Here is a 23,615-nt window from a genome sequence, read left to right as displayed (position 1 = left end):
TTATTTAAAACCTTTATTACAACTATATAAATAAAATAAGCGTATAAAATGAAAATTATAGAATACAAATCAGTCAAAATTTAAAACAATAGATATATAAAACCTTAACTATCAGGCACTAGTAAGTCAATATTCTTGCCAGCAGATACATTCCCACCTATATAGGTTTCCTCTTCACCTCTAATAGATAAACCAGCTGAGAGAGAAGTCATTTTCTTCTCCCTAAGCATTGGTGCTTTCACCCAACGGGAGCCACTGCAGTTGCTGCAGGAATGAAGGGGGATAATCTCTAAAGCAACAGTCCTATTGTTACAATCAGCACATTTAAAGAACCTTTTGAAGGTGTCCAAGACTTTCAGAGGGTGCCTTTCGTCTTTACACAGTTGAGCTGCTGAGAATGCAGTGTACTTGCATTTGACACACCTCACAGCTTTACACGCTAATTTGAAAGTGTTCAACATTTTCTCCTCCATTTGTTCCTTCTTCTCGAGTTTGCTGAAGTACTTCTCTTGCTCATCATCCTCATGCTGCTCTATCAAGTTCTGGTGAGCTGATGTGGCTTCTAGAATTTTCTTGAACCTCTCGGACATAACTCCTTTTGGTTTCATCATTGGTGATATAGTTTCATTGTCAGTTTTTGACTTTTTACATTCATTCTCATCACTGCTGGAGTCATTCAACTTGTCTATTGCTCTTTTCTTGCCAGCTTGTGTACCTTTGATATTGTTGGGATCTGCTTTAGTAAGGCCACCATTCTGTTGGATAAGTCTGAATGCATTTGCCTTCGCTCTTTCTGCTGCTTTTTGGCCATATGAGAGATTAAGGTCTATTGTACCACTGCCTTTTAGCCCAAAAGTTCCATTTCTGCTTAGTTTTGGAGAACTACCCACTCTTTCAGCTAAAGTCAGGTTCTGCGGCTTACTTGCTTGTGGACTGGCAGTTAATTTATTTAGTAGTTCCTTGTCACTTGCTCGTTGTGTCGATGGACTGTGTAATATGGAGCTCTTCATGGGACCTGACCCATATGGGGCTCTGTTCATCATCAGCTTATCTCCTTCCGACTTGTGGTAATCACTTAATGACATTAATCTGTTATTGTCTTGTTCCTTAAATTTCTTAGTGTTACCAGTTGGCAATGCTGTATATGATTTGCCTCCATAGATGACTGTATTTTTTCCTAAAACTTTATTCTGTAAGTTAACAAGTCCTTTGCCCATAGTGGATGATTGTAATTCTTGTCTTCTGGCAAACTTCTGATATTCTTGCTTTATATGGTAAATGCAGTGGTCACATTGAGACAAGTTAACAAATGCTGTACATGGTTCCCCATTCTTCTTCCTACTTTTGCAAATTCCAAGATCTTTTGATTGTCCTAATATCATGACTCTGTCTGGATTCTCAACACTAAGACTTGCTTGCTCACTACTGTTTTGTGACCTGTCTAAGACATTAGGATTCAAAACTGCCACAACTGTTCCCTCTGGTGTCTTCCATAGATCATTATAAGCTTTCCGGAACAGAAACATGGAAATTGTTTTTAAATCATCCTTCAAGTCACTTAGAGTCCATATTAAAAACTGATTTCCCTTTTGGGACTTTTTGGCTGCACTTTTCCTTACAATAACTCCGGCAATCACCCAGTCCTTAGACAGATCTTCATTTTCAACATGTCTCTTTACTCTTAGCATGTTGATAGCCTCCCTGCCTTGCATACGGTCTAAGAGAGCCGCACTTGAAATCAAAGGCTTCGTGATTCTTATACCGAAGATAGGATCGGTGTAAATATCATTGGATTCTTTTTTCTTAGTTTCTGGCGCGCAAAACGTGTTCTTACTTGGTAACTCGACTGGTTGCCGTGTTTTGAACGTATTTTGAGCGATTTTAGTGTCCATATTGGTCTGGCGTAATCTAGTTTCGAAATCAAGTCTTTTATCTCGTTGTTCATGTTCTTTATTGTCAAGAATCTTCTTAACAACTGAGCCATAATCACTGTACTTGCGTTCTGTATAGTTCCGCTTTTCCTCGTCGTCTGACGAATCCGTGTCACCATCATGGATAGCAGAATTCTTGGTAAGCTTATCATCAGCTGCTTTCACCTCAACTTCCACTTTACTGCCACTTGCTTGAAAGATATCAACCTCTTTGATGGCAGGTTTATTTTTGTCGTTTACTTCAGGTTCTAAGTCTGCACACAGTAATTCTTCTAATTGAGCTAGTTCGTCAACCTCGTCCATTATATTTACATATAGTTAAACTGGTATGTAAGCCAATGTAAAACTTTATTGAGTTATACGTAAAACTGGCGGGAAACTGAACAACTCAACAACAATCATAACCAGCTGACAGTTGTAAATAGGTCATCTGTCATGGCTTTCGTGCTTCTTTCGTGTCACCTGCAACTGTGGAGCATTATTTATAATCGACTATTGTCAAATAATATTAGAATTAAGTTCAAATTAACGATTTGAGAGTTACAAACAAAAACTTAACTAATAAATTGATTTGAAGAATCAGAAGAATAAAATACAAGACAGAATAATACAATTTAAAAATTACCCCGTCCTTATACAGTACTTGTTGGTTTCACTTTTGGAAACATGATCAGAGAAATTATGTAAGAAATTCATGATAGCTTTTTATCTTTACATTTTTTAATCGGCTGTTTTTAGTCGAATTTACAATCTTTGTACACATCTGTCTCTTAATGAAGTTGACATAGTTGACAAATAATTTGACAAATGACAGATTCTTAAAAAAAATCCGATTGTTTCGAGAATTTCTCTCGAGTCGCACTCGGTTTGTTTATAAACCGTAAAGTATTTTAATTTATTTATTCTGTTTACCTGAAGTTCTAACGTGTTTAAAGAGAAAATACAAAACACAATAACAATACACAGTAAAATACAATGGCAGGTATGTACGAAACCGGTGTGTTACTTGTGATCATATTGTGCGATATTCATTTATTTTTCGTGTAGATCAACAAGGTACCGCGTCTGGCATCGGGGAGAGCGATACTCCGAAGGAGGGTGATGGCCTGAAGGAGGTTGATGGGTGTGCGAGCCATCAGGCAGGGTCTACGAAAACTGCGCCACCTGAAGAAGATACACAGGAAATCATTATAGTTAACGAGCATACCAAAGAGCTCGATTTGAACCACGGCCGGATCGGGAAGATCGAGAAACTTGAGCCTCTAAAACACCTAGAGAGGTGAGTCATACTTTCACGTGTTAATCATTAATTATTTTCCAGTTACATGGACTACTTCTTAAGCACTGTATGAATCATATGAGTGATGGTTTAGTATTCACTAATAAGATTTTAATAGGCAAACTCTTATCAGATCTTTAGAGTATGAGATGAAATGAGATAACAAGTACTGTTGTGTTATCTGTCTCAGAGTTATAAGTGCATATGCAGGTCATTTATTATCATTCAAATTTCGTCTTTGTGTTACTGACAAATATTTAAAGATAATATATTTTTCGTGCTTTATTTTGTAATTTTGTTACATAAATTAACCATGAATATTGTATACAATTCTGAAGATTATTTTCTAACAACAAAATTTTAATTTATATAAAAAATGTTAAAATTTGTATATTTATTTTGCTTCTTGCTATGATCCTAGTGTGACTACATAATTCTAAGGTCTTTCCTAATTGTGTTGTGAGTTTTAAGCTTATAGTCTCAACATAAAAAAAATTAACAGAATATAACTAAATATAATTTAGTTATATTCTGTTAATTTTTTTTATGTTCTGTCTTGTCTATAAATACATTCAAAATGAAGTGCAGTAAATTAAATTACCTATAAAAACATGGATTAACTATACAGCACCAACATCCATAATAATATAACATTTACAATGACATTGAAATAGTCAAGCATTACTATTCTACACATGTAGATGTTTATACATTATTGATTAGCACTTTTCATTGCCGTTCATGAGGGTAGGCAATAAAGTAAATAGGTGTTTTTCATGTTTGTGTAGCTATTTAGATAATGCATATTTAACATGAGACACAGTCACACACATACACTATGTTGGGGTGTGTGGCATGTGTGTGTGATTCTAGTGTAAACAATGGAGTTTCAAGGTTGAATTGGGTTTGGTATTGGGTTTTTTTATGGATTGACATTCAATGGTTATGTCATGTAAAGTTGTATATCACCCTCATTACTTAGCATTTGATACTGTATGGGAGTGTAGTCTTGGTGAGAATATAGTGCTGATAAGGGAAGTGTGGGTTTGGTAAATGTAGGTGAAATATTAATGTCTTCTATGCTAGCAAGCTGCAGGAAAACTCTTCTATACTCTATATACTAATATATAAAGCTGAAGAGTTTGTTTTTTTGTTGTTTGTTTGAACCTCGCTAATCTCAGGAACTACTGGTTCGATTTGAAAAATTCTTTTTGTGTTGAATAGACCATTTATCAAGGAAGGCTATAGGCTATATAACATCACGCTGCAACTAATAAAGATATAATGGAAAATGTGGAAAAGACGGGGAACATTCTAACCACGTGGACGAAGTCGCGGGCAGCAGCTAGTGAAATATATAAGCTTTTAAATTAAATGAGAGGTTAGACTACTTAGTATGAGCCTACTTATATTAATAGTTTTAAATTTTAATTTGCTAAATTGAACAACAATGGGATTGAAAGCTGTATAATGTTGTGTATATATTAGGGAATGTGTAAAACTGAACACTTTGAGATTTATTTCGTTTTTTAAATACAAACATATGTGAAAAAACTCGGAAATTACTTAATAGTTCATTAACAGTATATGCTATTATTTTGTATCATAAAGCTACGTCCATATACCAAGTACTTAATACATTATGTCACGTGACCAGAGTGGCCTGTGACCGCAGACAATAGACTGAATGACATCACACATCAATGGCACCAGATAATCAATGAAAAAGGTTATTGTGCTCTTCATAAATACATTCAATGAAATTTGCTCTTCATGTGAATTCAACAATTACTGTTATTACTAAAGCTTACACATGTGTTTATTTGATAGTTTTGTTGTATGCTTAATTTGTTTTACACATAGTAATATAATTATAAAATTATAGGGTAACATTTGTGTGGTAAAAATAAGTTTTTATAACCCAAATGGATATTTTTATAAATTAATCATACTACATACTACTAATGATTATAAACGCGAAAATTTTTATGTATGGATTTTTTCCTCTTTTACGCAAAAACTACAGGACGTAATTAGACGAAACTTGGCACACAGTTTATAACCAGTATCAACACTTAGGATTTTATACCGATTTTTTGTTCTCGCGGGATCATTTTCGAATTGAGCTATTATTGTATAAACTGCAACGAAGATCTATGTTCTGGACGTCATAAGCTTCTAATCCTTTTACCCCTAACTATAATCCGCTTTCCATATTTAAAACTTACTTATGAAATAGTTGGCAAGTCTTCTAAAGTCATGGTCATCACTTATTACAAGCTATGTGAAATAGTCTGAATGTCTAGATAAAGTTGTTCAGATCAATTAAGACCAATATAAAACGTCTATAAAGATTAACGTCAATTAATTGTTAGTTGTCTCAATAAATTCTGTTTTATCTTCATAAACAGTTTCCATGCATTGGCCAATTGCCAGGAATATGATTTAGATGAGCACACTTTTGTAGCTGAAGTAATAGCGTTTCTATAGCCAAAGCAATAAGGTTGATAATGGTTTAGGCAATTGTTACACAGTTTATCGAGTTTAAATGAATTGTCGTATATCTATGACCATGATCCTCTACATTATTGTAACCACGGGAATATCAATTTAAATAAGACCTGTTGAAATAGGAAAATCATAAACTGCAGTGGGTGGGAAGATGAAGGATAAACATAAAATTATTGAATAAGGTAGTAATTAATATAATGATTCATTCTACCTTCATTTACTAGCTATAACCTGCCTACCGTGGTTAATAAATAGGTTATGAGACTTGAAATAACACAGCTTTCTATTGGTAAAAATATTTCTAGGTTAATATTATAAACAGCAATGTTTGTGGATGTTCGAATGTTTATTGTTTACGTTAAAACAACAGGATGGATATTTAGGAAACTTTGCAGTAATGTAGGCTACATTTATACAAATGATCGTGCTCATCATACAAACAATTTGTCCTGGGCGGGAATCAAACCGCCGGTATAGCGGTCAAGGCCACTAACCACTACACAAACAGGCCAGTCGAGCCACTCTGATCTGTTTTCAATATTAAGTATAGGATTAATTAAGAGTGTTCTTCTTCCAGATTGTACCTGCGATGGAACCTGATCAAGAAGATCGAGGGTCTAAACACGCTGTCCACGCTCGTCGAACTCGAACTGTACGACAATCAGATCGTCGTCATCGAGAACTTGGATAACCTTGTAAATCTAGAGTACGTTTATATAGCAATATTCTTTCTTAACTTTCCATAGCACCTATCATTGTTATTTTGATTAGAAATAATCATAGAGGATTTTTGGATTTTAATACGGAGCTTCTCATCATTTCATATGTTCAAGTTTCGCTGAAATTCTCGTTAAGTGTTGAATAAATGAGAATTCACCCATAGCTGCTTTACGGCTATCTGAAACTAAAAAAATAAAACGACTCTCACATTAAGGAATTTAATCTTTCTCTCGCGGGTGTTTTACAAATATTCAATCCACATGGACAAAGACACCCATACTCAGGATAAGCATTCGAGGATCACACAAATGCTTGTCTTATGCGCCACACGTCTCGTTTAATGGGTTAGCCGTTGTGATCTTAACCTCTCGGCTATCTGTGCAGTCGAGAAGCACGTCTGAGTTAATTGGTATTCAAAAACCTGTCCCAGTATACGTGTCTGAGCCCAGACTAATGCATGTAATATAATATTATTTTTCCAGGATACTAGACCTATCATTCAACAGAATCAAAGAAATCAAAGGCTTAGAGAATCTCCTCAACTTGAAAAAGCTGTTCTTGAGCTCGAACAAGATTACAGAGATCCAAAATGTGAAACATTTGCCCAAGCTGGAGCTGCTTGAACTGGGAGACAACCGAATTAGAGTAAGTCTTTTCAGACAGTGAATCTGACTTGACGGATAGTTGATTTGACGGAATCTTGTATAACGATTTTTACAAAAAGATCGTAATTAGTAGTCTGTTTTGACCGTCAGGTATAATTAAGTGTAACTAAAATCACCTTATCTCGTTTTGTTTTGTCTGGTTTTTGCCTTAGAAGACCTTTTGTCTTTTTATTTGTTTGTCTTATTAATCATTCTATCAGAAAGCGTGCTGGGGAGTTTGTTGCGCCGTTCTATCTCTCACAGCAAAAGCACTTAGGAAGCGGTGAAGGGTGGGCGAAATTGCGTGCTGTCCAATGTAATTTAAGCTTCAAAACGTGCTATTTAGTAACCTAATTTGAATAAATGAGTTTCGATTTTGATCAGCGCAACACTAAACGTTAAAATGAGCTAACATTTTAAATACCTAGGTACGACGGTACAATTTTTTAAGTTAAACTTCATTTTCCAGGAAATAAAAAACCTAGAAGGCATGAAGACCCTAACACAACTATACCTAGGCAAAAACAAAATATCTAAGATACAGAACCTCGAAGATCTAACTGAACTCGAAATCCTGGTGCTACAAAGCAATCGTATCACAAAAATTGAAAACCTGGAGCCATTAACGAAGTTGGAACAGCTGTATATATCTGAAAACGGGATTACTGTTATAGAGAACTTGGGTAACCAGACCAAACTCCAGACTCTGGACTTGGCGGTCAACAGGATCACAGTTATAGACAATGTCAGACATCTTGTTGAATTGGAGGAGCTATGGGTGAGTGTGCTAAGCCTCAGAATCAGAATGTTTATTTGTTAAACATCCTGTACAGCAGCTTGTAAAACCTATAGTAAAACCATTGTTTCTTTTTGGTTTCAAATCGTACTTTATTGAGACAATGACGCGTAGATGTCATGCGTTAAATTGTTTTAGTTTATTTAGACGAGAAAAATAGTTTTGGTATTTATAAAAAGTATTTATTTTATCTGATATTAAAAAATGACTTTTTCCCCGTAGTAATTTTTAAAAGCGAATATTTTATTTTCGATTTCGGCTATATTGTATCTAGAAGATGTCCTTCTCGTTAGAGAAGTTAGTTTTTACCAAGGATGGAAGTTATTCCATCCTTGGTAAAAACTAAATTATATAATTTTTTAATTTTCAGCTAAACGACAACCAGATAACCGAATGGTCATCGGTAGAATATCTTCAGCAGAACAAGAAGATAGCCACGATATACCTGGAGCGTAACCCCCTCGCGTCGGACCCCGCCTACAGACGGAAACTCAAGCTAACCCTCCCGTCGCTGCAGCAAATCGATGCCACTTTGTGTAGATAAGAATTTTGTTTTACTATTTTGTAGTTCGTACTTGTCGTGATGTGGAATGATGTCATTCAAGTTTCCTCTACTTTTAAACAATTACTTTCCCAATTTTTGGCTCGTTGTTAAACACTAAGGATAATCAAATTATCATCTTTAAATTTAAATATTCATAAAACATATGATGACAAAATTTTCTTGTCCCTATTTTTTTGTTTTACTCGGGTTTTAACTTATTACATTTTTACGTTTAAATAATATTAAAAATAATACCAGCCCATAACTATCCCACTGCAGGGTCTCTTCTCATACAAAGAAGCAACGAACATATCAAGGTAATAATGGAATCCATTCTTATAGTCCAAGAGCTAGCAACATCTTTTGAGTTCTTTATTTGAGGAAATATCTCTAATGTCTAAAAAAATACTTATTATGTATAATTAACAGTAATATGTATTCGATGAATATTGCTAGCACATATTTTTAGTGGACTTCTATTTTTTTTTAATTACCTATCGAGACCCGCCCTAAGGATTTTAATCCTTGTGTCGCGGTGGGTTTCAGAAACATTAAAAAAAAGACACTCAGAACAAGCATTCTTGGATTTGGTCGTAGATTTCGGAGCTAAATTTACTTCGCAAAAAATCACTTTACATTTATTCTCATTCTGACGCAGTCGGGTAAACAATAAACGAATATTCGAGAACATTTGCTATGTTCCAATGAAAACTCCAAAAACGTTGCTAGCTCTTATCCTGTCACATTTTATGACATCATTTTAAATCACCCCAAGTTGTCAGTAGTCCAGTCTGTATGTACAGTACATATATTATTAGTTGGATATAGTTTGTCGTAGTCGTATAAATATAATTTGACATACTATAAAATGACAGCAAGATTTTAAGCATTTTTAAAATATTTTATAATAAAAAAATAATCGTTATCCAATGTTGCGTCCTATGGCCTTTATTTAACACCCAGACAATACAATGGTCCAATTCTTAGAAATGTCTAAATAATTTTTAAATATAAACTGCAGAAAGTATTGATGGCACCTAAGTTGTCTGACTAATTGGAATATGGACCTTATGCATTTGAAATAAAGCAAAAAATCGCGCTTCTGTCATAGTTGTACCACGTCTGTGTGATCTAGCCGATTATAAAACACATTTATTATATAATAAAAAGTTTATGTGCACTGATTATTTATTTGTGTATTTTAATGTTTCAAATTTACGCCATAAATGCATTTAGAAGTTGACTTATTATATTTAATATCTGTTTTAAACATCTATATAATTAATTACCCTATAATCATAGTCACCTGGTATAAAACACTAAAGTGCATTTAGTCCATAATTGTATCAATATGTTTGTAAAAGTAAAAATAAATATGTTTTCGCAGTAGTATTATTATATGTTATACAGCTTGCTGTCGTGCTATTTGTTTAAGGGCGGATTTTTCAATTGCCACATAACTTTTATCTAACGAATATATTTGACGTTTTGACAGCTTTTGTATAGAAAATATGTCAAAAGTCCATATTTATTCCTCAGATAGAAGTTAACTGATGATTGAAAAATCAGCCCTAAATAATATAAGAGTAGTTAACTAAGTGCCTACAATGTCCAAAGTCAATACACTTTTGAATAAATACAGTACAAGCCCGTAGAGGGCCCACTGTTGGGCAAAGACCTCCAGAGAAGGATTTATCACTCATACCTATATAATATTATACAAATCCCTCCTAATATTATAAATGTGAATGTTAGTGTGTTTTCACGCGAAAACTACTAAACCGATCATCATGAAACTTTGTACACGTGTCCTTGGAGACGTTAGAAGTTAGATAGGGATTTACTCTAATTAAAAAAGGCGACCGGTAATATTACTATGTATGTATACATAGTATATATTGTGAAATCATTTTTTATGTATTTTGATTAACATTTTTCCCATACCAAGGTTGGGGTGAAATAAAATAAGTTTAAATATCTCCATCCATGTATGCTTTTACGTTACGATACAGTTATAAACTTATAATGATAAATAAAATCTAATATTACATATTAATATCAACTAATGTAACAATATCAAGGATTTGACTATAGATTTTATACTGAATGTAGTTAGATATAACATATTTATGTATTCTCCATTTAAGTAAAGTAAAGCTTCACATTGTACAGTCAAAACAATCTTTCATTAATATCATTTAGTTTTATTTCGTAGACCTATATATTTTATTCGTCGTCGACAAGTATTTTTCAATGTGTCTTCATACGTGTTGTTAAATGTTAATAAATAAACCAGTTCCGAAAATTATATGATTTTAATATGAAATCCCCACAACAAAAAAAACTGCATATAAGAAATTGTAAAATAACCTTTTCATTATTCCTAAATTGTGCGTTTGAAAAATCGACTTAAATATATACTTCAAAGTCATTTAATTACTGTTGCTCGTTTTCGGTACAATCTGATACCATAGGATAATATAAAATTGCAAAATGGTAAATGAATTTCGTAGTTACAAAACAGACACCACAAAAAATAAACTCAACATTAAAACACCCTAGTAGTAGTACAGTACCTGTTAAGTAAAATTGAACTCTAAATAGTAGTAGTTGAGTATGAAATCGTATCAGCCATGTCCTGCAGACACAATATTTCCAGGCAGTCGCGGACTCTCCGAACAATCCCCTTCAGAGCAAGGGGGGGAGCATTCGCGGAATACTCAGGAACCCAGCAATACTCTCTAAGGTCAACTTTGACATGTAAATAATTATACACCATTTGTACCATGTAATAAAATAATTAAGAATTTTAATTGATTTTCTTTTTATGGATAAAATTATGTAATTATACTCTGTGGCCTTATTGATTCAGGGTTTTTCTAATTCGATAGATAAGCGAAAAAAATCTTGTATTATAAGAACTATTCAACTGATAAACGAAACCGATACTTATATATTTCTAATTCATTTATATTATATCATAGTAAAATCAAAGAACAAATGACTGTATTCATCATGCTAACATTTGTGGTGTGTTTGGTGGTGGGAATCGAACCCAAGACCTCTGGCATAGCAGTCAGCAACCCCTATAGTATATTATCTACGAACTCCTAGATCAACAGGCCTTTGCATGTGCTGCGATTAGCAAATTTATAAAATAGCTAAATAGCATTAAAGATAAGATTTACTACACGTTGGTATCTTGACACAACAGGGTTTAATATTAATCAATCTCTTATTTTAGAATAAAACCAAACAGCCTTTTATTTTGTACTTCCGTCCACTTTCAAGCCGCTAATTGGCAAAAATTTAAGGTTGCATATAAACAGAACCGCCACGTAAAATTATCTAAGAATCATTTTCGTAGTTAAGTGAATAAATTAATTTATATTTCCATCTCATTTATCTAAAACAAACAGGTTTTACACTATCATACGATGTTCTCATATCATTCGTCTCATCTTATGACCTTTCTTTGTTATCAACACTTATTCGCTTATTTCATAACCTAAAATCGTCATAATATATTCGTTACGTGACATGTAACTTACACTTTCTTTGTATTTAAACCGTTTTTTAAAGACCCAGTGAACTCGACCTTGAGTAAGTCCATCGGCGCCGCTAGATCGCCCGACCGGCGACAAAACCGGCTCATTACATTTCCATAACAACTTTTAAAGCTACAACACTAGTCGGTATTCAAAACACATTCCGCCCGCCTCCCGTCACACGAACACGCATCAAAATGAAGTCCTTTATTGAATATTCTCCTGATACCGACTTTCCTATTGAAAATTTGCCGTATGGAGTCTTCACGTCACCCAAAAATGTAAGTACAGGTTTTGTTATTACAATTTTTGCTTTGACTTAAGTATTACCTGCCAAACGATATTAGTCTCTATTTTCTAAACAATAGAATTTAAGTATTGTAACATTTAAATTTGCTGGACTATAGACCGCTGTCATTAGATTCCTTTTGACATTGCATGTTGGTGATAATACCAAATTGAGAAGTACTTACTGAAGCAGTCAACATGTGAAGTCTGATACCTTTTCAATTTGGAAGGGTTTTAACATTTTATCGTGTTATCAATAGAATATTTGTTATGTGCCAATATCTATATAAGGATTATGTATATAGGTGGAGAAGCATATAGGAGTAGCAATCGGCGAGTGGATTTTGGACCTGCACGTCATCTCACACCTGTTTGAAGGACCCCTGTTGAAGTCCAAGCAAAATGTTTTTAAGGTAAGCCGTCTATCTATAAATAATTTTCCTTCCATGTATAATTAATTTGTGGACTTAGAAGGCGGATTTGATTAATCAATCAAGTTTTTCTATGATTTGTAACCGGTAGTATTTATAGTAGATTTGGTTGAGAATGATGATATAAAAAATATGCTTGCCATAAAGTATATACCTAAAGGGTAGGTTGTATGAGTGGCTAAGAATATCTGCAAAATTAAACCTTACCACTTTGGATTAAAACTTAATTTAGCCAGAAATAAAAGGTTTATTAACTATATAATTGGAAAAGAACCGTTCTACTGATGGACCAGATTAACAATATCTAAATGTGTCAGAAACTAGTTTGTAAAGATATCATGAACCTAACTAGTTTAGGGGTTGGCTTCTTAATAATGTAAGAAAAAATTAACACACAATTTTATTCCATGAAAAAAACAATGTATACACTTTCATCCATTTTATTAAATAGCCGATACACACTCACAGACCGTCGAGACACACCTCCAACTTATAATTAAAGCATAAAACAGCGACAGTGCCAAACACTTCCGTAAAACACGCCAATAAAATACGCTGCAAGTTAAGTCAACAAGTTATGTATTTAAATAGATTTCTTGTTTGTTACAAACAGGTATTTGATATGCGATATTGTGAAATAGGTCGGATTAGACGCAAATCAAGAATTGTGCGCAAAATAAAGTACTTGCTTGGGTACTTAAACACTTAAATTAGTGGATTGCTAAAATATTTTTAAGTAAATAGAAAAAATATATATATATAAACTATGTTTTTGGTATACTATTACTGTTTTTTTTTTTAAATGAAAGATTGAAGTCATAAAATAATCTAAGTTTGACCTGAGTTTCATTACTGCTTTTAATGTCATAGTAGACTTTATTCCACTTTTCTAGGAAAGCGATACTCCTCATTCTTTTTCGTTTTCATTTCATACACTCTCAATTTCGGTCTAAATTATTCTTCCAGGAAGAAAAACTCAACCCATTCATGGGGCTCACACGGCCACACTGGTTGGAGGCAAGAAGCACTCTGCAAAAGCTTCTGGACGCGTCCAACCCTACCCTGCAGAATGACAGTGATCTAAGGCAAAGGTAGCTATTGGACAAATTTTAAATTCATAGGATATTCTTCAGGCAAAACCTATTTTACTGGTCGCAACCCTCGAGACCACAGGCCTATATTGTATCGTATTTTCAGACAAAGTGTTTCATATAAAAAGTTTGGCCTCCGAATCGTTTGTGGCCCCAAATAACAGAAAAACGTGGTTATATACTTCCACGCAAGATACAAAAATCCGATTTAATATGTCGTTACAAATAAGGCACTCAAAATCTATTATTAAAATTTTAAGTTCTTGTTTCGTTCATTTCCAGGGCATTTGTAAAACAGAGTGAAGCTCAGATGCACTTGCCAGCTGATATCGGCGACTACACTGACTTCTATTCGTCCATCCACCACGCCACCAACGTCGGCATCATGTTCCGGGGGAAAGATAACGCTCTTCTCGACAACTGGTGAGTTTTTATTATTAGGGTGGATTTAGGATAATGGATACAGAACAGATGACAGCGCGGTACGCTTAGCTTGACCCCACCAAAACTCGAAAGCAAAAAAATGTCTTGTTGCAAACTGTCGCACTTTTAAATTTATCTATTTTCAACTGCACTTTTCGTCACCTTAGGCCATACGTTACTTTTTTATAATAACTATCGTGAGCTCATGATTAAGGACTCCGGTTGGGTCCGAAACTAGTCGGGCACCCAGGATAAATACGCGTGAGTAAACCGTTACATCATTTAATAACATACGTTACTTGCTCAGTAATCCAATATATTGTCTTCATCTTTTCTCTGATCGTTGGTATTTTAAGAGCAATAATCTCCATATTACCATGCAGGAAGCAGCTGCCAGTCGGCTACCACGGCCGTAGCAGTTCCATCGTCATAACAGGCACGCCGATCACGAGACCACTCGGACAGACCTTACCCGTTGAAGGTAAACATTCGTATTCTATAACTAGTCGAAATAATCGAGAAATCAGGCCTGTCCTGCGATAGGCTGAATTGATTAAAGGTGGATCAATGGAGGAATGGCCGATCTTCCAGACACATGCACTCATAGCACTGAACGAGTTCGTTCAAACTGTTTCGATTTCTTTAGAAAATTGTGTGCGCAACTTCACTTTTAAACAATTGTCTTATAATAACTGAAGAGCAAAAATAAATTATGCTCAATTTGATGTATAAAGGTGTGTGCGAGCATTACTTAGTGTTTCCCAATTCCCAGTGCTAAAATCGTTAAAAATATTCCATAGCCTGTTCTTAAGTGTTTCCGATTATTTTTGTGACTATGCAGGCGCCGCTCCCCACTTCGGCCCCTCTCGCCTGATGGACTTCGAGCTAGAGATGGCGGCCTTCGTGGGCGGCCCCCCCACCCGCCTCGGACAGAGGGTCACCGCTAAGGAGGCTGAAGATCACATCTTTGGACTTGTGCTCATGAACGATTGGAGCGGTAATTACGAGTATATTGTGTTTCATTAAAGAAATGGGATCCGGGAATGTAAGCTATCTATATTGTGAGCTTTGAAAAAGTTTTTTTAGTCAATTTCTAAACTGGAAATGTTTTGTAGAATAAATGTGGATCAACTGCGACAAATTTGTATGGGAAGTTAAGGTTTTTAAAAATTCTCTGAAGAATATTGTTTATTTTAAAACAAAGACACGCAAATCAGGATATGAATAGAGAACGTCATATTAAACCCAATGGATTGGAGCTTCTGCTTCCCGCTACCAATGTTCCTAAATGAAAAGCCAGTGCAGCATTATTATGATCGAACTCAGTGAATAAATTGTTAAAAACAAAAACCTCAAAATCAGCTACTCCATATACCACATACCATCTTCCTAAATTCTACATTTTATTTAAATTTACCATCTCCCCCATAGCTCGTGACATCCAGAAATGGGAGTACATCCCTCTAGGGCCGTTCACCGCTAAGAACCTGGGCACCAGCATCTCCCCGTGGATCGTCACCATCGAGGCCCTCAGACCCTACATCACGGACAACTTCCCACAGGACCCCACGCCCTTCCCCTACCTGCGCCACGAGGATAACTTCAACTTCGATATCAAGTTGGAAGTGGATTTGAAATGTGAGTTTTATTTGTACAGTTTTTAGGTGTTTTTTTTTGTAGAAATTATATGATATTAGATTAAATCACCACCTCAAATTCCTGTTACTCCCGTTTCCACGGAGCTTCGAAACTCTCTCCTCCCCGGAACTCCGACACGCCATCATGACCCCACCCCCCATCCGGGGGTTCTGTCAATCAACCGTACTTGGAGACTTGATGCCCACTCCTTTCAGAAGGTGCCATGCTATCCAGTTCTCACTCTTTCCTTGGATTCCCGACTACAACAACTTTATTCCAACAGCGGAGAAATCCCCCGTTGCGACCACAATCTGCCGATCCAACTACCGTTACTTATACTGGACGGTGAAGCAGCAGCTCGCGCAGCAGACCATCACCGGCTGCAACATCCGCCCCGGAGACCTGCTCGGATCCGGCACTATTAGTGGAGAAGTAAGATAACCAACTACTGACCTTTTTTTTCGTATGGTTGACGTTCAACCTAGTGCCAAACTTCAAGCAGCCCTTGTGATGTGGCTCAAAACTACTCTTTAAATAAAAAAAAAAAGCTGGTGTCTCTCAATACAGAGAGACTCGACATTTCGATGCACAGCAACAAAAGTCCGTGAACACAATTGGATTTATAGGGCACTTCTCTTCCTTAATAACATAGGTTTGAAACAGGAAATCTAAGTAGCTTAAAACCAAAATTCTGGTGAAAACTTCCTGCTCGACAATATTGGCATTTCGTAAATCTGCGTTTGTTTATCGACTTTCGTTACTGACAATCTTATGTGCTCGTCCAATAAACACATTAAATTTTAATTAAGTTTAAACTCACAAAATTATCATGGTATTCATTTTCACTGATTTGATGATCTCCAAGTTTCCTTAAAACTAAATTTTATTTCCCACCAGGCCTCAGACTCGTTCGGCAGTATGCTAGAGCTCTCCTGGAAGGGAACCAAACCCCTTCGCCTGCTATCCGGAGAGGAGCGGAAGTTCATTCAAGATGGCGACACTATCATCCTCCGCGGCTACTGCCTCAACGACAACGGAGTCAGGATTGGCTTCGGAAAGTGTGAGGGAAAACTACTCCCTGTAGAACCCCTCTGCGAATAATCTTTTAAATCGATTTAAGAGTTATAACGAATGTAATCGATTTATGTATAATCGAGAACTCAATTTTTTGGATGTTTGTTTGCTTTAATAAATGTTTTATTATTATTTGTGTTGGTTTATTTATTTCTCTCCGTGCATTCTATGGTCAAGGGGTTTTAGAAAATCTAATCTATTACCGGTCAAAAATTCAAAAACGATATTTAGACTGATACGGGACGACAATACAAAAGACGACGCGACGGGTCGTTTGCATAGTCCTCTGAAATGATTATGGGTTTCGCTTGCAGTGTGTTGGTGAAATGCCTCATGCTTGAAAAGTTAATAATTCTTCCAGTCTAAATAAGTACCAAAGAATAGATGTATTATAAATAAATACTACAGACTTAAAATATTTACCCTGCGGTAATAAGTCCTTAATGATGCAGTTTTAAAATACTACACACACAGGTCTGTGCACATACAATTTCACACAATTTGAACAAAAAAAAAACGAAAATGTATAACGTGTAACAGGGTGTACAAATTACTGACAGTCGAATGACATTTCGTAGCCTGTGTTTTTTTTTTAGATTTGACAGTACCCTTTATTTATTTTTAATATTTTTATTTACATTAAAATCAATGTGAATGTAACAAAAAACTCTCATAAATAAAATGGTATCGTATTGTTGCGTAGAGGGATGTGGTAACAATAGCAACAACAAAAAGAAAGACCCGAATACTTTATTATCGTTTCACGCGTAAGTATTTAAAAGTATTTGACTTTTAAATATAAAATATTATTTGAAATGAATATATACAGTGCTCTTAAGTATTAATTAACTGTGTGTTCGTTTATTCTTTCTTAGTTTTCCTTCTAATCCGGAGTTAAAAGCAAAATGGTTGAGAGCTATAGGTCGTCCAAACTGGGTGCCTCCGAATTATTCGCGCGTCTGCAGCGCTCATTTTAATTTGACTCATATTAACTACGACGGAAGTCGCATTAGAATCAAAGATGATGCTTTTCCTGTTAACCTGCTTCCTGTAAGTAATATTAATAAGTACAAACTTTGAGAAAGCTATGAAAGCAAGTTAAACGATTGTTAGTTACATCAATTACTGTAAAAAAGTAAGGACTCAAATGTCCTGTACAAATTGAAATTGAAGTTTACTATTTTGATATTTTACTCAATAGAAACTCCATGTTTATCTCTCGAAAAATGAGACTTTTCCAGATTCACTCATAAAAAAATCTTAATTTGAATGACAAGCATCAAGTAGTATTAAATCAGATGTCATTTCTTACAGCGAAACTCCAACTTTGAAGCTTCTGATGTGGAAGTCTGCAGGATCTGCTTGGTTACTGATGTCAAACTGTACACCATACGAGGGTCTCACCTAGAGACATGCATTGATTCTATTGTGGGATTCAGTGTAAGTTTGTATCATTACACTTTGCTTGTATTCACTTAAACCTCTATTCTGATATTCATTTATGGCATTTTTTGCAAATACTGGATGATCAACTGATTAGTTCCGACCAGAAGTCCTTAATCATTAGATGATGTATAGTCAGTAGTGAAACTGAGTCTCATGGTCTCATCATAGCCAAACATAATTATGGAATTAAAGATTTCATAAAAAAGATAATGATATAATTAAGTGTTAATTTAATTGAATACTTTTGATTTTGGATCTGAAGATTGTATTATTTCCAGGACTATAACATTGAAGGCCTGCCAAACTATGTGTGTTATCAATGTGCACCATGCCTCATAAAAGCCTACAAACTTGTGGAGAAGAGTATGGTTGCTCAGGCGACACTGCTTGATATATTTAACAGAAATGGAAAGGTAACGATTTGGGATAATATTATTAACAAAACAATTAAAAAAATAAAAATAAAATTCAAATAATTAAAAAAAAAAAACTTTTATTAATGTAATGCAATAAATAAATAAATAAAAAATAAATAATTATGATATGTTTCAGATAAACAAGGATCTTATAAAAGAACAGAATAGAAGAGAACTAAAGTTAAAATGCCCCTTAAATACTTATAAATTAACTACTGATCACCATTTAAAATATGAAGATGACAACACAGCGCAATCAAGTCATGTAAATTCAAATAACAATGAAAATATTGATAATATATTTGTAAAAAAAGAATCTCATTTGATAAATACACAAATAAAAGATATAAAAAATGATATGGATATAGAAGCAAAGAAATTTGTAATGGATGATGATGTTAGTGAATTAAATGATGATCAGTTTAGAGGGGATGATGAAGAAATGATCATAAATAGTGTTGAAATCAAAGATGAAGATCCTAATGATGAGATAAGCTTAAAAGCTTTGAAGGAGAAAGTATGTTAGTGATTTTTTTTACAATTGTTAGGCCTAATTTTAAAATTCGCTTCAAGAGTATGCTAATTATTATGTTTAAGCAAATATCAACCTTAATAACATACGATTTGAATTGTTTTTAGAAATTAAACAACCCGAATCACTTTAAAAAAAAGACACCCAGAAAGAAAATCAACGGTTTGACGCCTGATGAAACAGACATGTTAAAATACTTCGATATCGTCACGCTATCTGTGAGTATAAGAGTATTATATAATTTCTTAAATTACGTATGTATATACATATTACCGAATATTATGTTGATCACACTATAGGCTTTGATTATGTTAAGCATTGCAATTAACTAATTTGGAAATAGCATTTCTAACTTAAAGAAAAATTAACCTATTCATTTGTAAATACCTTCTAATATTCTAGCAAATTATTGTTCAATTATCAAAGATACTTTAATTTACGATCAGTAAACACAAGGGTTCTTCAAGGCAGAATGATTGGTCTCTTAAATTTGTGAAACCGATGTTTTGATAATTTTGATTCTAGAATGTTTGAAATACATTTCTCTCCAAGCATTGTTTTTTATTTCAGTTACAAGAACAAATAAAGGAATGGCAGAAGAGTACAAAACGGCGTATAACAAGTGAGACTGTTTACAAATGTGACATTTGTTTCAAGTCATTTGCTAACGCCAACTCTCACCGCATTCATATTGCCAGTCATGATCCTGTAAGTATAAAATAAGTTCAGTATAATGTATTCTAACACAAAATAGACATTATTGTTGGGGACTTAAAGCCTATTTCTGCTTAATTATGGGAACACCCCTGTTGTTTCAGAGTCAAGGTTCTGCTGAATGCCCAGTATGTAAGCTTCGTTTCAAAAACATAGTGGTTGCCAAATCTCATGCGAAACGAGCTCACGGCAAGAAATTCTACTGCAAATCTTGTCCTAAGACATTCAATAATGTGTAAGTTTATTTCTCTTGTTCAAGGTCTCTCTTTAGCTTTATAGCGAGCGATTAGTTTTAGACTTCCTTTCGTGTTTCCATTAAGTTCCTGATAGTTTTTCTCAGGATTGACTGAAGCGAACAGTACGATAAATAAAATAACGGCTTGATGACCTATACTTAAATATCAGTGATCTATGCTACGTCAGGCGTAATTCTCGCGTCACAGTGTTTGTAGTTAAACTGCTCCGAAATAGCTTGACCGTTTCTCGTGAAATTTTGTGTGGATATTGGTGGTAGTTCTGAGAATCGGACAAAATCAATTTTTATCGCCCTCATTTTTATTCTATGTAATGTTTTATTTCAAAACGTTTTGCCGGGTTATCTAGTCACATTATACAATCATTTCCTTTTAAGTGGTGTTGCCAAGAAGCACCAGCGCTGGCACTCAGGCTACGTGTACCGCTGTCCGTGTTGCCCCTTCACCTCACTGCACGAGTCTTCACTAGGCGTGCATCGGCGACGAGCTCACGCCGGCCGTGTCAGGGGAATCAAAACTAATACTTGTACAACACAGACCATTGCAGAGGTAAGGTGAACTTTTGTAATAAGGACACAAGTTTTTATAATAACTATCGTGATACTGATTCATTTCATTATTAAGTGATGTAACGGTTTCGACTCGCAATCCCGCCGCGACAGCTCATGATTAAAGACTCCGGTTGGGTCTGAAACTAGTCGGGCAATCCCGATAAATACGCGTGAGTAAACCGTAACATCATTGAAAAAGGAAAGAAGTTATTAAATACTTTATTAGTGGGGTTAATTGTATCGGTCAGTTTTGACCCGCGCTTTCTTTCTGGCTGGTAATGGACGACTCGATTGAAAAAAAAATCTCATTTTCAATCTGCACTTTTGAGTATTATCCTGTGTTGCCTTGAACAAGCAATATGCAAATTGCAATCTGAGTATCACATTCAAATTACTATTCCAAAATATCACTTTTAAATGAAGTTTTGGTTGGTTATTACAGGAAATAGATAGATCAAAGGAATACCGATGTGAAGAATGCGATATTGTTTTCGTATCGGAGGCTGCTAAAAGACTGCACACCCTCACTTCTAGTCAACATAGAATAAAGACCGAATCATGGTATGTATTATTAAAAGTTTCATTAATAGTTGTCCAAAAATGTATTAGAGAAAATATCTGAACAACCAGACAAGGAATTGCAACGTGTTTTCTTTTCTATAAACTATGTGTAATAAGTAAATAATAAAATCTTGTAAAAATGACGGCGTCTCTTCCTATTAAGTAAAACAGTTAATTGAAAAAATATTCTAATAAATCACTTCACTGTTTCGACAATATACATAGTAGTTAAACAATGGCAATGTTCATAAATGTATGGCTCGCCGCTCGCGAGACAGATATATTTAAACACAATTTCTATTAAAGTAGTCTCTTTACTTTGTAAAACTTTATATAGATACAAAATGAATTAAAACCCATAAAATATTTTAAAGAAAACTTTGTTTAAGTGTATTTTATTTTCCAGTTCTCAATTAACCTCAGATACAACTGTAAGCATGTCTTGCAACGGCTGTGGCAAAGACTTCTCCTCATTAAGAGATCTGGTAACACATACTAGGGCGGAGCATCCTCGCCTCAAGCGCCACAGGAACGACATCTATCCGACACAGTGCGAACTTGTAAGTAAAATGGAGATTATGGATTTATTGTTCCTAAAGCTCGTAAGAATCGGTCGAATGCAGTTTCAAGACCTCTTTCAAAATTGTTGATTGCAGTGTGGTGAAGCAGTGAGCAGTCGTAAGAAGCACTGGCAGCATATGCGTCGTCAGCATCCCAAAGAGCTATACACGTACCGACCCGTCATATCCGCTGTGTGTGATACTTGTGGGAAAGGTTTTCAGGTATAAGAGCCTTTCGTAGCAAATATGATGTACCGCATGGGTGATTAGTAGTAAATAGGACATTATAAAATATGAGGTCGTCTTTTTGACAAATGTGTCATTCGTAGTTAATGTGGCCATCGTAGAAAAGTTGATTTGACGTTCGTAGCAAATATGGATTGATATACGTAGTAATGTCGTCGTGAAATTCATACGTTCAACGTGCACCTGACAGTCGTAGCAAACTTGTCAAGCGTAGCATAATGGACTTGACGTTCGTAGCACATCTAACTGTGGGCACTGGACATTCATAGCTGACGAAATTTGACGTTCGACATTTGACACTGAAACAAACTTGAACTTACAGAGATAACGATTATACACTACTTTTAAAGCATATAAACATTAAAAATTATCTGTCTCAATTCAGAACTCGACAAAGCTCCGCCTACACCAGCTCCGTCACGTGAGCCCGACGCTCCAGTGCGCGTGTTGCCCTCGACTGTTCTACGATAAGTATGCGCTGGCTCGCCACGCTGCTACGCACTGTAACGACAAGCCGTACTCGTGTAGCATCTGCGGACGAGCGTTCAAACTGCGTAGCAACTTGGACAGGCATTCTAGAGTAAGTTAACGAGGAAATGTTGTTTGTATTAGTAGCTAGGTATATGAAATAAAATGTTTTCGTCTTGAATTGGACAAAATTGCGGCAAGTTATTTGATTCGAGTAATGGATAAAAATAATCTGATATACACTTCTGAATATTGTTTTTATAGAGATGAAATTCCGAGTTTTTTGTAGAACAAAGTAGTTAATAAGAGGAGTAGGAAAAGGAATTTTACGCTTCCCTTTTGAACTTAAAAGACATGTTAAATACATATATAAATTGAATTTATAGAACACTAAATTACTTTTTTAACATATGATCACTTTTTATAGGTACATACTGATATCGCCCCCTACGAATGCACGATGTGCGGCAAAAAGTTTAAATATTCATCAAGTGTAAACTTGCATGTCCGCACGGTACACTACAAGCTGCCGCATCCGCCGAGGAAGAAACGAAGCAAAATTATTAAAAACACTGATATGTAAATTGTTCATCAAATAATAAATTAATCGTGAAAAACTGGGTCTTATTATTCCTTTATGCCTGAACTATATTTAAAAAAGACAATGTTATTTGAGACTGAATAGTATACTATTTTGTAATTGCAAGTGAAGCATTTTACAACATATTTAATGTTTATTGTTTTATGATCAATACTCAATACTCAATACTCAATATTTTATTGCACTCCATATGTTATACAGGTGTTACATAATATAAGTATAGTACACTATGGACCCTGTAGGGCACGGCAATGTAGGAGAGAGGAGGATGCTTTATTTAGATTATGTATCACAGATTTTTTTATTTATTAAGTTGTTGTTTTATTTTATTTATATTGTAATTATATA

The 23,615-nt window shown here is 34.9% G+C and overlaps 4 protein-coding genes across 7 annotated transcripts; 3 read left to right on the top strand and 1 right to left on the bottom strand.

Annotated features, from left to right (window-relative positions):
- Positions 1-25: 25 nt before the first annotated feature.
- On the bottom strand, positions 26-2,393 carry LOC113499304 (protein MCM10 homolog). The gene has a single exon (XM_026879729.1). The coding sequence runs from the start codon at positions 2,232-2,234 to the stop codon at positions 105-107; it is 2,130 nt and encodes a 709-aa protein (XP_026735530.1). The 5' UTR covers positions 2,235-2,393; the 3' UTR covers positions 26-104.
- A 338-nt stretch (positions 2,394-2,731) lies between these two features.
- Positions 2,732-11,235, top strand: LOC113499323 (protein phosphatase 1 regulatory subunit 7). Of its 4 annotated transcripts, XM_026879753.1 has the most exons (8): positions 2,732-2,913; positions 2,979-3,210; positions 6,299-6,427; positions 6,924-7,086; positions 7,555-7,863; positions 8,252-8,417; positions 8,705-8,742; positions 11,085-11,235. In XM_026879753.1, the coding sequence occupies exons 1-8, from the start codon at positions 2,907-2,909 to the stop codon at positions 11,187-11,189; spliced, it is 1,149 nt and encodes a 382-aa protein (XP_026735554.1). In that variant the 5' UTR covers positions 2,732-2,906; the 3' UTR covers positions 11,190-11,235. The 4 variants fall into 4 exon arrangements, with proteins under 4 accessions (XP_026735554.1, XP_026735562.1, XP_026735571.1 ...); XM_026879761.1 differs by lacking the exon at positions 8,705-8,742 and having other exon boundaries at positions 11,089-11,235; XM_026879770.1 differs by lacking the exon at positions 8,705-8,742.
- A 670-nt stretch (positions 11,236-11,905) lies between these two features.
- LOC113499314 (fumarylacetoacetase) lies at positions 11,906-17,051 on the top strand. Its single transcript, XM_026879740.1, has 9 exons — positions 11,906-12,254; positions 12,567-12,674; positions 13,659-13,783; positions 14,066-14,206; positions 14,590-14,687; positions 15,048-15,203; positions 15,638-15,844; positions 16,128-16,276; positions 16,742-17,051. The coding sequence occupies exons 1-9, from the start codon at positions 12,171-12,173 to the stop codon at positions 16,943-16,945; spliced, it is 1,272 nt and encodes a 423-aa protein (XP_026735541.1). The 5' UTR covers positions 11,906-12,170; the 3' UTR covers positions 16,946-17,051.
- A 472-nt stretch (positions 17,052-17,523) lies between these two features.
- LOC113499294 (zinc finger protein 878-like) lies at positions 17,524-23,285 on the top strand. Its single transcript, XM_026879719.1, has 14 exons — positions 17,524-17,685; positions 17,794-17,968; positions 18,233-18,358; positions 18,643-18,777; positions 18,917-19,297; positions 19,420-19,530; positions 19,883-20,020; positions 20,131-20,261; positions 20,658-20,829; positions 21,274-21,392; positions 21,799-21,952; positions 22,049-22,174; positions 22,584-22,778; positions 23,094-23,285. Exons 1-14 carry the CDS (start codon positions 17,600-17,602, stop codon positions 23,247-23,249), a joined length of 2,205 nt encoding a protein of 734 aa, XP_026735520.1. The 5' UTR covers positions 17,524-17,599; the 3' UTR covers positions 23,250-23,285.
- Positions 23,286-23,615: the final 330 nt, after the last annotated feature.

The sequence above is a fragment of the Trichoplusia ni genome, chromosome 1, assembly GCF_003590095.1.
Source record: "Trichoplusia ni isolate ovarian cell line Hi5 chromosome 1, tn1, whole genome shotgun sequence".
Classification (NCBI taxonomy): domain Eukaryota; kingdom Metazoa; phylum Arthropoda; class Insecta; order Lepidoptera; family Noctuidae; genus Trichoplusia; species Trichoplusia ni.
Note: the sequence above shows the minus strand (reverse complement) of the source record. Positions and strands in the feature narration are given on the sequence as shown.